This window comes from Idiotropiscis lumnitzeri, chromosome 7 (assembly GCF_059441095.1).
Source record: "Idiotropiscis lumnitzeri isolate Australia: NSW breed Sydney's pygmy pipehorse chromosome 7, RoL_Ilum_1.0, whole genome shotgun sequence".
NCBI lineage: Eukaryota > Metazoa > Chordata > Actinopteri > Syngnathiformes > Syngnathidae > Idiotropiscis > Idiotropiscis lumnitzeri.
This window is the reverse complement of record NC_142397.1, coordinates 12,901,224-12,916,849: the sequence shown is the minus strand read 5'-3', so window position 1 is coordinate 12,916,849 and position 15,626 is coordinate 12,901,224. Positions and strand designations below refer to the sequence as shown.

The window sequence follows — 15,626 nt, the reverse complement described above, 5'->3', positions numbered from 1 at the left end:
CGGCCACACCAGGAAGACGCCAGAATCTTCTCCTTGCGTTGCTTTGCTGCATTCGTTCTTTTTACGTACGTAAAAATTCGCGGATACATCTGACGTATTCAAGCAGTTTGTACAGGAAATGTTTTTCTTTATAAACGGAAGCCCTTTTATATTGTTTGGCCAACTGAGTATTCTTATTTTCTTTAATTTCTGTCAAGGAGGAACACATTTGATACATTTATCTGCATCTATAATTGCACAAAAAAGTATATGAACCCAGTTGAGATGATGCTGACTGACCTAAAAACAAAAAACAAAGCGATTCACACAAGCAATCTTAAGAACATTGCTGAAATAAAACAGTCTTGCAAAGACGAACAGTCTGAAATTCTTCCTGACCGGGCCGCAGGCCTGTTCCGCAACTACAAGAAACATTTGATTGAAGTAATTGCGGCTTTTATACACTGCTATTATATCGGAGACAATACATTATCAAATCGCTACAGCTGAAGAAACTCAAAAGCAGATAAGGTGTCCATCTCTGGCATCATGCTGACAGACAGACAGATAGCATCCTTTGATTAGGTCTGGAATTTGAGTTGGATGCTGCAATCCTGTCAGCATCATAAAACAAAACTGTGAGGCCTTTTGAAAAGTCCTGTTCACCCTGTTTCACGCAAGTATAAAATATAAAAGTCATTCAGTTTAATCAGTAATATTAAGACATTTAAAAAAAAAAAAAAAACACCATCAATGAAATATGCAAAAATATGTAGTTGATTAATTGCGCATTGGGCTGTACGCACTTCACTCTTGGCCACAAAGGTGTAAAAAGAAAATAATAATAAAAGGAAATAATTATTTCCTCTCAAAACAGTCCACATTGAAGTTGCTTCTTCTTTTGAAATATGTGTTGGAGTAAATCACTTGCTTCCAGTTGACGTGAGGTACAAAGTATTGTCCAATGTGTCAAGACTGACGTGTGACAATCTAAATGTCCCTTGTTTAGTTGTTTTGTAAGATGTTTCTTGAAAATTTAACTTAAAATTCCAAATTGTCCAAGCGTGCATATGAATAATTTATTAACTCACATTAACACCCATTTCAGACTTGCACATCAATTAAAAAGAACCATTCAAATAAAAATCTTTCCAATGTGAAAAAAAAAAAAAAAAAACTATTCCAACGGTTTCATCAATTTCTCAGCACATTGTCTCTTCAAGGGAGTTATTATGATACAAGTTTTTAGTTATTAGTACTTTTGTTTCCGGTATCTTCTAGCTGGAAAATAATCCGCCCACCAGGAAGATGTCCATCTGTCCCACAGCTAGATACAAGTTCATAAGATCTTGTTGTTGGACCGACTATATGAGTCTCCAGGGTCCTCGATCACTGAGCCGTTTTCCTGGGAGTCTTACAACAACCGAGCCGATCTATTCGCTCCTTTCAAATATTCAGTGAAAAGCGTAGAGCAAGAGAAGAATAGTGCAGACGCCAATCACAGTGCCGAGGATGAGAGAGTCCCGTCGCTTCCGAAGATTGATTCGCTGGATGAGACTGTTGATGGCAGGGAAACGGTCTTTGAAGAGCAAAGAATTAAGGATGATACCAAATGATCCGATTGAAAACAAAACAAGAAAAGCACTTGCATCCACTGTACATTTTTTCTATCCACAATCATTACCGAGGACATGAGTATTCGAACTGGAATTTAAAGTTCTTTGGGGGAATTATCATTCTACTAATGATGATCTACATACAGCGGTAAATGCGTGCTGCACGGTGGATCGATTCCGACAACGTCATTGTGAAACCAGCGTAAAATCGTAAAAAAAAAAAGTACTTGGAGAACAAGGGAGGATGCGGCTGAGCCGATTAAGGACTTGGATTGGGACATTGCGGACAAAAACATCCACTGACCTGCAGACTGCACTCACGAAGCACAGACAGACAACTGCTGAACCAAATGAGGCAGTGTCTGCCACCTAGCTACAAAGTTGAAAAGAAAAGCATCCAAATAGTTTTAGCATAATCCTAATGCGCAATTACACCAAGAGGGGAACAAATACCTCATGCTTTCAAGCTTGGCGGAGGTAAAAAGGATACTGGCCAACGTGTTGACTCGGCTCTGTATGGATTTCAACATGCCCCTTTGGGATGTCATATTCTCCTTGGTTGCCATGGCAATGCTACAAAGACAAGGGCAAATGATATGGATGATATGAACGTGAATCAGCACAAAACGACGGGGCATCCTGCCAACATTGCGTGAAAAAGATTCATGTGGTGTTTATTTCATTAGTCTTTCCAACATTACGTGACCCAAGTTGTTAGTGAAGGCTTTAAAATATTAGGAGGGATGAACAGGAAGCGGCGACTGCAGTGGACCACCTTTCGACCCGGAGAGGCAGCCTCTCTCAGGAGGGATGGAAACAAAGTAAAGGCAATCATTCCACACTTCACTGCCGTTTACTTATTTGGCAGGCAACGTTCAAGAGGAGCGTTTCAAGGTACCAGCTGTGCCGTGTGAGGCTGTGTGCCTCACTGGGGGTTGGATGCTGCTGAGGGGACAGTCAAGTCGCCCAAGCAAAGTGAAGGAGGAGATCATGTTCTCCTCAGTCAGGTACAAACATTTGCTGACTGCAGCAACTTCTCACAGTCTTGCTTTCAATAGTAACGACCGCTTTGAAATTAGAGCTCAAGCTTCTTTTCACACTTTCTCTGCAATCAGTCACACGTTGCAGTTTGATGCCAAAGAATGAGAAAAATGAAACTAATATCATTAAGTAGGTTTGTAACAGTATCTAAACCTGTACAATGATTATTGTGACAAAGCTCACTCTATTGCATTAAGAATCACGGTATTGCGAGAAGGGTAACAATACACGGTCTGTGAGTTGCCTCACAGGTTTTTGTCAAAAAGACATCTTTAACTACAGGTAATATTACAGTGTGTGTGTATATGTGTGTGTGTACGTTGCACCATTTTAGTGACAAAGGCCACTAATCAAGACGGCAGTAGCAGTCAGCCCCAGAGGAGCCATCATTGACCAGAACTAATATATTTGCAATTTGGCATGGCCTCCGGGGAAGAAATAAAGGAGCAGGGACTGGGAAGAAATTTACGATAGCTCGAGAAAAACTAAATGACAGGAGTAGTTTATTGCATCAAGGTCAAAGTGCCAGGGTGGACATTATTGAGCAAAAGCATTTAGAATGTGGATGGTCTCACAACTCCACAATGAGCAACGAGACCAAAATCATTTGGATTTTAGGAATACCAAAGACGTATGCAACTGTTCATTTTGTTCCGAAGACTTTATGATAGCAAATTTACCCTTTGGGAGGAACAAATGCCATGTGGCTTTGTGGACGCAGTGACGGTCTTGAGTTGCCATCATTCCCTCTCACATAGTCAAGCTCCAGAATGTAACTGAGCCTCCTGCATGGAGTTCTTCACAAACTTCACATTTTTGGGGAGAGTCAAGGCTAAAGGTGATGATAGTGAAGTCAATGTCGCCTAAACGATAACTTTGTTTACATTTTTTCACTTGTCAACTCCTAGCAGATCGAAGATTGTTTTCTTTGTAAGCTTCATTTTTGGAAACTGTAAATCGAGATGATGTGAGGAGCTCCGGATTTTGTCTTAATCCATCCAAAGAGAAGAAGCTTTCTGGCATACTCCAATTCTGTCAGTTTCAAGTTAATTCAGTGGCCATTTTGTTTTGCTTTCTTTTATGGGAATATGTGACCCCTTGATGTGACAGCAGCAGTTAAGCATCACGATGGAAGAAAATGACGGCTGTTACCTTATTGTGTCATCCATCAGTCGATCAGAACTACACATGGAAGGAAAGACATGGATAAATTGGTTATCAACAGGGCAAAGACTGACAGCATTTCTAATACAAACAACCACGCGTAATGAACATTTTAATTGTTAAACGAGAGCCAAAGAGAAAAACCCTCCACATTATAACTAGAGATATACACTTTTTTTTTTTATAAATATAAAGTGACATCTTAAACATTAGATTTCACGTGGAAATAAAAATGTGTTACTTCACTTGATTTAATGATCAAATCAGATTTTGAAAGTCTGTTCCCACTATTATTTGCTAGTACATCAGCACTCTCTGGAATTTATGCCATAATCGCTTTCAATTAGGATAATGTTGCTTCATCAAAGGAAACAAACTGAAACCAAAGAGAGCGTATTCCATGGTTGATGAGCCACTTTCAAGAACTCTTCAAAGTCATCACGCGTAATGTGAGGTTTCTGTTACCGGACTAATGTCATTTTGAGAGCAATTAAATGCTCAAGGCCTCTCCCGTTTCAATTTAACCTGATCCACAACAAACAATTAAAGACGCCGAATATCTTGAACATGTTTGAAGGAGTAGTTGGATTTGTTTCTGCACATTACAGTCTGCATGCATTGGGACCAAGTGGGCCAACTACTGACCAGCTCGAGGCAATCGTAGCCTCGTTGCCACGACTAAAGTCAAGGGAGTAATCCTAAGCAAAACCATCACACACAATTATTGGCCAAACAAATCCCTGAAGAGTGTGGTCTCATTTACAGGTTCGAGTCACAAAGAAATGAATATTCTAAGTCATGGGTGTCAAACTCCAGTCATGGAGGGCCGCTTTCCTGCAAGAAGCATGATAAGTATCCTGCTCATTTGAGTCAGGTGTGTCGCAGCCGGGAGAGATGGGGAAACATGCAGAAAAGCGTCCCTCCAGGACCAGAGTTTGACACCTGCCTTCAAAGTGTTCAACGGGCTTCCTGTTTGTAATTTAGCTGAAATCTATAGTTCTTATCAACTCGCTATGTCACAGTGAAATAGATTTTTTTTTTTTTTTTTTTTTAGGGAGAACCCAATATTTGGATGAAATGTTATTGTAACGGGCACTCATTTTAAAGTCAGGGCTGACGGCCAACCTTTGCACAAATGGATTGTGGGTGACTGAGTGTCACAAACGGAAAACAACAAGCATTTGAGATAAAACAGAAGCTAAAAAAAAAATCATCAACAACCTTTACTTCTTGCAACTACCGTCAAAATGTGGTCCATTCTCCAGCAGCTGAGTATCCACCAATTTTTAGTCCCACTTAGTTGAAAATTGTTATTTATGAATTACAAATATTATTTAACACAATGACAGATGACAGGCAGAACATATTAAATGCTCTTCCATTAAATGGCAGAAGGTAAAATAAGCCCGTTGCCAGTAATAGAGTAAGTCAAGGCTTTCAGTGGTACCCTTTATTCACTTTGTGTGAAATTAAACGGGCCCCAATTTCACACTGAGTAAATTGATTTGAAAATAAACTGGGATGATATCATTTTTGCAGTATGTATTCTCTGCAACTTTTTGTTTTGTAGTTTGCTGTGATATTTTTTGTATAAAATGGATGTACTGGCTTAATAAAAGGTTACGTTCTATAGAATCGCCATAGCAGAGTTGTAAAATTGATGAAATTGGGTTCAACGCACAAAAACGATGAAAACAAGCTCATGCTCTCAGTCTACTCAAAGCTTAACAATATAACGTATGTAATTGACAAGATGCAGTATTTGTTGAGTGAATCTTTAAAGAAACCGAAGACTGACAACTCGAGGCAATAAACATCTCTTTGCCGAAGGGAAACAATTACTTTGCAAAAGGAAAGCAGTCAGCAAATCATGCATTCTCTGCGGACCTGAGACTGCATCAGCACAAAGTGACCAGTGACTAGCTTTAATTAATGTTAAAGTTCACATTTGGAGCTATAAAAAGATTTACTGCAAGCAACTTACAAAGAATAGTTCATGCACTTTCGAGCAGTTTTCCAAGACATCCTGTAACACGTACAACATGTTACAGGATGACCTCAAGGTGCTTGAGTTCATTTGGCAAATTAGAACAAATCTGTATTGAGGGAAGATGCAACAAGCTTGAGTGAATGTACATTTCAGGACAATCTGCAAAAAACAAGGTTGAAACCCACACACCAAAGTATTACATATTTTCAACAGGAAGTCCCCATCAGCGTGACCACAACCATTAGCTGTTCTGGTATAAACCTTTAATGGAGCTTCACCTCCTTCCCTCTAGTTTATTCATGAATGCTCACCTTTACGGCAAATTGATGGAAAAAAGGATACAACAAAATGTCAGCCACAGATAAGAAGCACAGAGATGGACAGCACTTACAGAAAAACTAATAAGACTTCAACATCTAAATTAGTGTGGGTCACTCTTATCTGCTGGTCTACGTGCACAACTTACAATATCACAAAAATGGGGTGAGGTGCTACAAGATATCTTCAAACAAGTTAAACAAATACTCAGTGAAGCATTCCAGTTCTGATGCGTAATGCACATCATTTTAAACATTTCATGCATTATTGTCGATGCAATGGCTCTAATATGATCAAGTGTCCATCAATCAAGCGTAACTTAATATACAGCTCCACTCTCCTATTTCCTCTCTCATCGATGGTCAGGGGAAGCCTTGTAATATGGGCTGTGGTTCAGTGGGAAAATTGCATTTGTCCGAGTCGCGATGAGATGTACTGGACTAGCGTGCACAGAGGGAAAAAATGCCTCAATTTCTTTTGACAAACGTGTCATAGTGACCACAGTGGGATATTTTTAGCCAAACAACTAATTGGCGGGTATTAGTATCATTTTTTTTCTTCAAACCTTAACAACCAAACAGTCACCCTAAAATTGGCAAAAAAAATATTTAGCTGATTTGTCTGTCTGTTGAAAAGTTAAACAAATATGAAAGGACAAAGAGTTGTAAAAGAGTCAAATGCTCATCCTGTAATCCACATTTTTACTTTCGTAAACGTTAAAATTAATTGTACTATTAAACGGTTATCAGAATTATATTCTGCCTCAAATTGGAATCGGCATCTGCTTGAAAAAAAAATGTATATCGGTCAGGCCCTAATTATAGTTTTTAATTGTCCATCCATTCATTCATCCATTTTCTAAGCTGCTTCTCCTAACGAGGGTCGTTGGCGTGGTGGAGCCTATCCCAGCTGTCTTCGAGAAATAGGTGGGGTACACCCTGAACTGGTTTTCAGCCAATCACAGAGTTATTAGTTATAATAATATGGATTAAAAGTGACTACATACAGTGTGTCTGTAATTTCCAGCAACCCAAAACCAAATGCTGAAGGACTATAATGTTGACTGGCAATCTCATTCTACCACAAAGGCACTCATAAGAGAGAAGTCTACCACAACACATCCGAACTCATTTAGGATTCCCAAAAGTCATTGCTATTTTAAAGTACACATGAGTTTAATGGGTGTGCAGTTGAGAGGCATCCCCTTGCTGGTGGTTGACACAAATAGAAAGCCGACCGATTTCATTTATTCAGTTGTTCCTGTTCATCAAATTTGCATTATGCAAAAAAAAAAAAAAAAAAAAAAAAAAAAAAAAAAAAAAAGAAATCCAGTCTGTATACCAGTTTACTCATTACTATGAATACTAGGGCTTTGCACGAATCGGGCTCAGGATGACGTCAACGTCAGATATATGAAACCTGGCCATTCGGACTGCGGGAACACATATGAAAGTGGCCCAGGTCAGATTTGAAATAAATAAATTAATTAATTAATACAAATATATATAAAAAACTGAATTGAGCCATGAAGTCTCTGATTAAAAAATAAATAAATAAATAAATTTCAGATACGGGTCCGCACACAGGCAAAAAAAAAAAGAAAGACATTGGATCTGGGTGGCATTTGCCTCCAGTGTGAACATATCCATAGTTAAAGCCAACAAGTATTTTGTGTTAAATGATGTCTCTACTCGTGCATGCGGTCGAAGTTTCCGACTAGCAATCTACACACACTAAAACATTTAATAATCAGCAACTTTGGTGAGAATGATGTATTTCATTGAAATATTTTTGTGTATTAGATAAATATTGATTCAGGACTACTCTAGATGTACGTGGCACAATGGCATGCTATTATATTTTGGTATTTAATTGCAACCTGATGGTGGTGATATTAAGAGGTGGGTTGGATCGTTTAAGTCCCAACTGAGGGCTGAGGTACCAAATGCATAGCCCACCAAGGCTTTTTGGGCCACTTGTCCAACACTTGAGATGCAGAAAAACACAACGCTTCACCTTATCTTCCATAAGCGAATTGAAAGGTCACACATTGTGGGAACTTACTTTCTCAGGTGCTCATGTTCCTTCAAAAACAGCTCTGTTCTTCTGTTGTTAACTCCCGAACCACTTTTATACATTCTAAAGAGAAAAAATTGGAAAAAAAACATACTGATGAAAATATACACAGCAAACTGTTAATAACTGTTGGCTGAGAAGATTGGTTTTCTCTTTTTAGGGAATGACAAAGTAAATGTATGCCCTCTAAGTCAAAGGCATGGAGCAGATGTTTAAATCCCCAAACATCTCTCTGAGTGATTGTGGCACTTCTGAGAGCCATTTCCTGTTGCCACAGGGTGATGCTTTGAATAATTAAGGAAAGTGGCATGTGAATCACATCAGGGTGGGGTGAGAGGCTTTTTAAAGATCTGACTTTGTGAATCTTCAAAAGGTGAATCCTCAAACCTCAAATCTTGTCTTCAAACTGAAAAATGGCAAATGATGATTTGCAAAATTTCAAGTAATGAACAGCTGCTACTCAATCTTGCATTATCATTGTTCGTTTTGGCATAACTTTTACGTCAACCGGTATCTTTGTGTTAGCAGGCGCCAATACCACAGGATTTCCTTTCATCTCGTTTACATTAAAAGCCTTCCTGTGGTTCACCAGTAGAAAGGCATTAATGTGAAGCAGAAGTGAGAGGAAACATCGACTTGCATTAGCCGTGACCTAAAACAACAAATGAGTGGTTCCAAATAGAGTAGCACTGCGAAATTTCTGAAGAGTCATAGATTATGGAAAATAGCTGCAACAGTTCACAAAGTTGATTGTGCAAGCTATTTAAAAGAAGTTTGCGATTATGAGGATAAGACAGCACAGAAATCCAATAACACAACACCACAAGGGCTCCAGTCAGTCACACTGTCATTTCCCACATGAGCACAAAGTCCCCCCAACAGAACAAGGGAGTCCCCAGCGGGAGTGCGCTCAAGCACCCACTCTCAGTACTCCAAAAACGATAGGTATGCCGAGCTGCTGTTTGGTCTAAAACAAAATGACGACTCCAGCTTTGGGAGCATGTACTCTTATTTCTGGTGGAGGAATTGCCATTCAGCAGGCTTCAACATTTGCACGTACCAGTGAACAGAAGATGAACCAATGATGAAAGGCAACGACCACATTTTTCTAGTCCCAAAGAAAAAAATATTCAATGTATATATTTAATAGCACTATCACAATACAATGACAAGGAGGACTCAATTTTCCCTTAGTGAACGCGAGTATGCGTTTAGTACACTAGCCGCAAAGTGAACCTCTCACACCCATTTCTCTCCTGCAACTCATTAACAGCTGCCGGCTGCTAAGCTTTCAGTGGTTACTAGTCATTTAAAACTCAGCCCCACACTTACATGGAGAAAAAGCAGGAGCAGGGTGAGGGGGCATTGTCTTGCAAATGCACCCATTTAATTCCCAGCACTCCCCCAAAAGTATCAAATGGAAATACAGTACCCACAATATGGAAGGGACATCCATGCAGCAGGAATGATGCAAGGCATTGTAACTCATTAACTACCATTGACGGCTAAACACGTCAAAGATTTTTTTTTTTTTTTTACTTGGCTAGTAGTGAATGAGTTAAAGGGGATGATGCTGACATTAAAAGCAGGAGCAGTAGTCCGAGTTCAGCTCTGCTTCAAGTTGTACAGAACAAATTGTCTAAAATGGGAAACACCGGGCACTGTTGTTCCCATAAACATCACTGTAGCTATTTTATAATCCATGAGCACTCCTCCACCCATTACACATGAATCTTGAGTAAACTGGATCAGAGAATCTCTTCTGCCCCCTGTCTGTCCAAATGATAGCTGCAACAGAAGCATCCATCCAATTCCTCTACCGCAGGGGTGTCAAGATCCAGTCCTGGAGGGCCGCTTTCCTGCATGCTTTCAATCTCTCCCGGCTGCAACCCACCTGATTCAAATGATCAGCTCATCAGCAAGCTCTGAAGAAGCCTGATAAGTATCCTGCTCATTTGAATCAGGTGGGTTGCAGCTGGGAGAGATGGAAAACATGCAGGATACCGGCCCTCGAGGACTGGAGTTTGACACCCCTGCTCTACCGCTTATTTTCAATTGGGTCGGGGTGAGCTCGAGCCTATCCCAGCAGAATTTGTGTGAGATGTGATGTTATACTCTGCACTACTTTCGAAAGGCCATTTGCAACCTAACGACTTTGTTTTAGTGGCCCGTGGCATACACGAAAATAAACATCTCACATGACCCATGTGTTTTGCCTGCATTAAGTTACTTTCTACACTAGTTGGTGTTGTCGCCTCTCACTTTCTTGTTTTCCCACCAACCACACTCACACACACACCATTTGGTAAGACATCACTCAGTGAAAAAAAAGGATTGTTTGCTCCACTTTCTGTTATGGCCATAGGTTAAAATTTATACATATTGCACATTTAACTTCTGAATGTGAAGATGTGTTTCTGCTGCAGCTTTGTACAAGGCCGAGTCTATTCAAGAGGGATATTGTTGGGCGCTGGCCTCGGAAAATTGTCAGAAATGCTGTTGATTGATTGGTTTCAGCGAGTTAAAAAAATAAATAAATAAGCGCGAAAAATGTCCAACTGGCCGCCGCATACTTTCAAGTTTTATTCATGCGGCCCTTGGAAGTAAATGCTTGGAGAACCCAGACTTAGAAGCCCACAGTCTGTCTGACTCTAAATAAACATCCTTTTCAAAAATTTCAGTTGAACTATATATTTTATGAAACCAAACAAGAACTTGGAACTATTTTGCACTAGGCCTAAGCATGTGCGAGGCACTTCAGGAAGTCTGCATAGACAATGGATGGAGACAATCGATAGGAATCTTGCAGTGCTCACCATATGCTTGTGGCCCCGAGATCAATAAGCCATTACAAAGCAAATGAAATGAGTCATTGTTTGATGGAGCATTTCAATACACTTACAAAAAGCAGAGCCAATCGGAGGACAGGACACACTTTCTCCATGCAAAAGAGGCTGTGAAACCTTCAAGTCCACACAAGCTTCAATGGATACGTGCAGGTGGCATTGGCTATTTGAGTTAACAATTTGGTTATTTCTATTCCTGTTCTTTGACCACAGGAATTGATTTAGACTGCATGGTTCAATTCAATGTTTTTTTGCTTTAGAGTGGCACAATTTCAATATATATTATAGGAGTATCTAGAGAAGAAAACTACGGGGATTTGCACATCCTGAGAGTTTCTGTGCTGTCACTGCCCAGAATTGATTCGTGTCTAGTTACGTAGATGCAATATGCGGCAGGCAGGTTGATATTTGGCACTGGTTGCTAAGATAACATACAGGGAGTGGCCTGGTGCCATATCTCGCTGGGGTTGACATAAAGGAGTTTCACAGAAAAGCCCTGCCTTTGTTCACAATGAAGAGAAGAAGCAGATGTGACATGAGTAGAACATTTGGCTAGTTTGTTTTTTCAAGCCAAAAATTATAAAACAAAAAATCACAAATTTCTGCCACTTTCAACGAACCTGGTATACTGGTCAAGGTAGTGATCTCCATCAATATTTGCACCTTCCTTATCACATAAAGGTACATGCCATTTGCCTCTTGTCCCAAAGCTAACAGCACTAAAGGTACAGCATTTATTTTTTCCCATTTTCTTCATGTTGATAAACCGCACACCTCCGCGAAAATCTCTTGTAACTGTTACTCCAAAAATATTCCACCACCTCTCCTGATTAGATGCCCCATCCGTCGTCACACTGCGCTGCCATTTGAATTGAGCATTTTTCAATTCGGGTGCCTCGGCCTTGGAGGCACCACTGAGACAAATGCTCACCTTGTGCACATCATTCTGTCACTGTACTGCGGCAGCACAAACACACAACGAATGGGAAGGTTGAAGATACACTGCACTCTCTTAAGTGCAATGTGAAAATGTCTTAAATTGAGCCAAATTGAATTTTAGAAGAATGAGGACAGCTACCAGTAAGTGTAAAAGTCACACAAGCAAAATGGATCATAGTTTACTTACTCAATGTCCTTTCTGACAGATCCTAATAAGTCTTCCCGTTCGCGAATGGCTAAGAAGTTTCCTTTAGTTTTGTGGAATTCGTGCGTGTAATCCTGGGACGGCAAAATGAAAAGACAGTATAAGCATAAGCAATAACATCATTAAAATATGTATGCATGTTTATGTGTATGAATATAAATTTGATGAAGCTGTTCAGTCCAATAATCTCAGAAGATGATGAACAAGTTAGCAAACCTGTAAGATGTCTCGGTGCCTCTGGAGGGTGTGCATTAGTGCGGCATTGAGAGAAGCTGTGCCTGGAGCATTGGTGTACTCCGCCATCTTGTCATTTACCGCCGTTAGCTGACAGCGACAATGTGGGATCGAAAATATAAGCATTTGTAAAAACATGGGCAAAAAAAAACCAAACAGAAAATCAAAACGTATGTGATGTGCAAGTGTTTACAATACATATAAAGATATGCACTTAACTGACATGCATGCAGACTAATTTTGAAATATAAAAATGATAATTCTGGCAAATAGTAATTCGGTCAACATAATGAAAGCAGTTCAGTTATATTGCACACTTTCAGTTTCAACCTAATATTGTTATTTCGAAGGACACTGATAATGGACTTACTTTGGCCAGGAGCTGTTCAATCTCCACTGTCATGGTGTCAAACATTCGGTCCTGGGTGGAGTTATTTAGCAACGGGGTGGTGTCTGACCTGGAGAAAGAAACGATATGTATTAAATATTTTTTTTTTTTTAATTCCAATTTGAATAGCTGATATTTGGTGCTTTCTATATGTTGCCTCTGATCAAATTAAAGTATTACTTTGTTCTCAAAAAGTGCAATGCAGAAAAGGGTTGCCTGATAAATACCAGGGGTGCAACGATCGAATCCTTCAATACAGTAGTCACGATTCAGTACGCATTGTATTGAGCCATACGCTAAAGGTGTTCTCTCGAGCCATACATTTTTTTTTCCATTTTATCAATAGCCCTGCAACAGCCCATTTCTGCAAAACTCTGATCGCAGAGAGTGTGTTGTGAAATTAGTAATCTGCCTGTAGTAATTCTGACTGTCCTTTTCACTACAAATAAAATTTCACAAAATGTGATCTAAACAGGCCATTGAAATACAAAACAATATAATACAACTTTATTTGTATAGCACATTTCACAACAGCTGCGGCAGTAACAAAGCGCTTAACAAAGAGTATGAACCTAACATTAATTGGAAGGTCATTCCAGAGGGAAGGACCGACAACAGTAAAGGGTAAATGCCCTCTACGGCTCCGTTTAGTACCCGGCACCTCCAGTAGCATCTGGTCCGCAGACCTGAGGTACCGAGCAGGTACATAGAGGTGGAGGAGCTCAGAAAGGTGCGCTGGGCGAGGCCATTTAAGGATTTGAAGACAAATAGAAGTATCTCCATATGAATTCCAGAAATGACAACAAAGTACACAGGAACGGCCCGGGCCTCACACTGCCCTCACCGGCGCCAGTTCAAGTCTACGTCAGGAGATCAGTCCGCTAAATAATGCACCGGGAGTGGTGTCAATTGGTTTCAAGTAAGAACACAAAAAGGAAGTGCCATGTGAACAACCCAAATATTGCTGACTTACAGTCCTTGCTAAATCTGCCTTGATCATAGTGTCTCATCCCATGTCAGGTACGCTTGTCTATTGGTCCATTATTATCAATTTTAACTATATACGTTCTAATAATTGTTCAAATAAACATCAATTATGATCTTGTAAGCACATTCAATGTCATATGGATTTGTAATCAAATATAATCAATGCTGGGAAATGATAAAATCTTTAATGATGACCTAACCAGAGTAAAACTACACAACTTCATTAAAATGCTCCCAACTAAAGTGGGCTGGTGAGGCAAGAAAACCAAGTAATTCAGTAATGTTTATGACATCAATGTTAAAAATATGGAAATTAAGAGAAACTCTTCTGGAAGTCGACTTTTATAGATCAGCTGTGGCCGTTTTCATCTTGTTCAGTTTTTTTTTACCTTCTTTGCATTTCTTAATCTCAATGTGGTTGAATGTTCTTTTTGAAAGTGGACATGGAAGCACAATTTGTAGTGGTTCACCATCAGCTGTTAGCACTCCCGGAGTGTACTCTAACATGGCACTGTGAGCTCAGGTCAAAGAGAGTGTATGTCCTACTGGAAATGTTTATGTTCAAGTAAATTGACTTAAAAAGGAGACGGTGCTTTAGCTTCAGTGAATGTGAGCTAAAGATAATACCCAATCAGATGGGAAAAATATTTATGTGGAAGGCACATCTCTGCACCTTAAAGAATTAGTCACATTGCCGCTTCTTGAAATATTGCTAGGTCAAACGGAGCAAAAAGATTCCCCCTCCAATGTCTCGAAATGGAGTGGGGAAAATATATTTAATTCTGACGTGTCCGTTGGTTTAGTTAAAATTTGCAGTTATGGAACAAACAAAATGAGAATAAAATTTAACCTCGTTAGGCCAAGAAAGTACTGTAATTTTGCACACGTGACCGGAGCCAAGTTGACACGTCACGGGAGTCTAAATACAGAGACACTCTTGTTGTTGTGTTGTTGTGAGAGACTGTGAAACATCGTTGTCATCTTACGTGTCTCCTCGCCGTCCATCTCTTGAACTGTTGTAACTGGTACACAGTTTACTGAAAGACACCAACTTCAGGTCCAGTTCATTCTCCAACTGCCTGGCCTGTTTCCGCAGATCTGCAACACATTGATGATGACACGCATAGCAAATCGTTTCAAAGTCAACAATGCTTAGCTCGGACCAGTGAAACATGGACAGCCATGACAAGCTAACGCTGTATTTATAAAAAAATAAATCAATGAAAGCACACATCCGAAATATTAGCTTTCATGAGCGTGACAACCCGAATAACAGATCTGTGGATGCGATGACGAGAAGTTACTTAGCGGTTGGTTAGCTAGCCTATGGTCAGCTGGGATAAGCGACATATAAGCATGACACGTTGGCGTGCACTAAGACCAACAAACAATTTGATGTCAATGCTACAGACAGCTAGTGTTGAGTCGTTGCTGAGAGTCCGGCTAAATTATTATTGCTTACCTTCCCAGTAGTTACTGCTTCCCATTCCTGCCATCTTTGTTTTGTCTGAGACGTCACCAATTTCCGGGATTGGCCAGCAGAGGAGCCACCACGTCCATTAAAAATATTTTATGTCGCCCTCTGTCGACCTTTTCTAGTAGGACAACCCCCGGTCAAAGAGTGCCGAACTGCAACTGGACTGGTTTCCCAACACCAAGGTACACAATTACGTAAATTATACCTTTCGTCATCTTGTGGGAGAGCGTTTAATTATTTTACCTGCCACTATACGTCGCTGCCATAAATAGATTAACAACAATGCATTTGTATCCGAAGAATGTTAGGCCCAATTCGATAACTTTATCCACATCCTATCCTTACAAGTCTAATAAAGTGTGCAGC

The 15,626-nt window shown here is 39.9% G+C and overlaps 1 protein-coding gene across 1 annotated transcript; it reads right to left on the bottom strand.

Moving 5' to 3' along the window:
* Positions 1 to 1,044: 1,044 nt before the first annotated feature.
* gosr1 (golgi SNAP receptor complex member 1) lies at positions 1,045 to 15,374 on the bottom strand. The gene is made up of 9 exons (XM_088301405.1): positions 15,246 to 15,374; positions 14,770 to 14,881; positions 12,779 to 12,866; positions 12,391 to 12,498; positions 12,157 to 12,248; positions 8,173 to 8,247; positions 3,789 to 3,818; positions 2,086 to 2,168; positions 1,045 to 1,558 (listed from the first exon to the last, which is right to left on the bottom strand). The coding sequence occupies exons 1-9, from the start codon at positions 15,277 to 15,279 to the stop codon at positions 1,434 to 1,436; spliced, it is 747 nt and encodes a 248-aa protein (XP_088157531.1). The 5' UTR covers positions 15,280 to 15,374; the 3' UTR covers positions 1,045 to 1,433.
* Between the last annotated feature and the right edge of the window lie 252 nt (positions 15,375 to 15,626).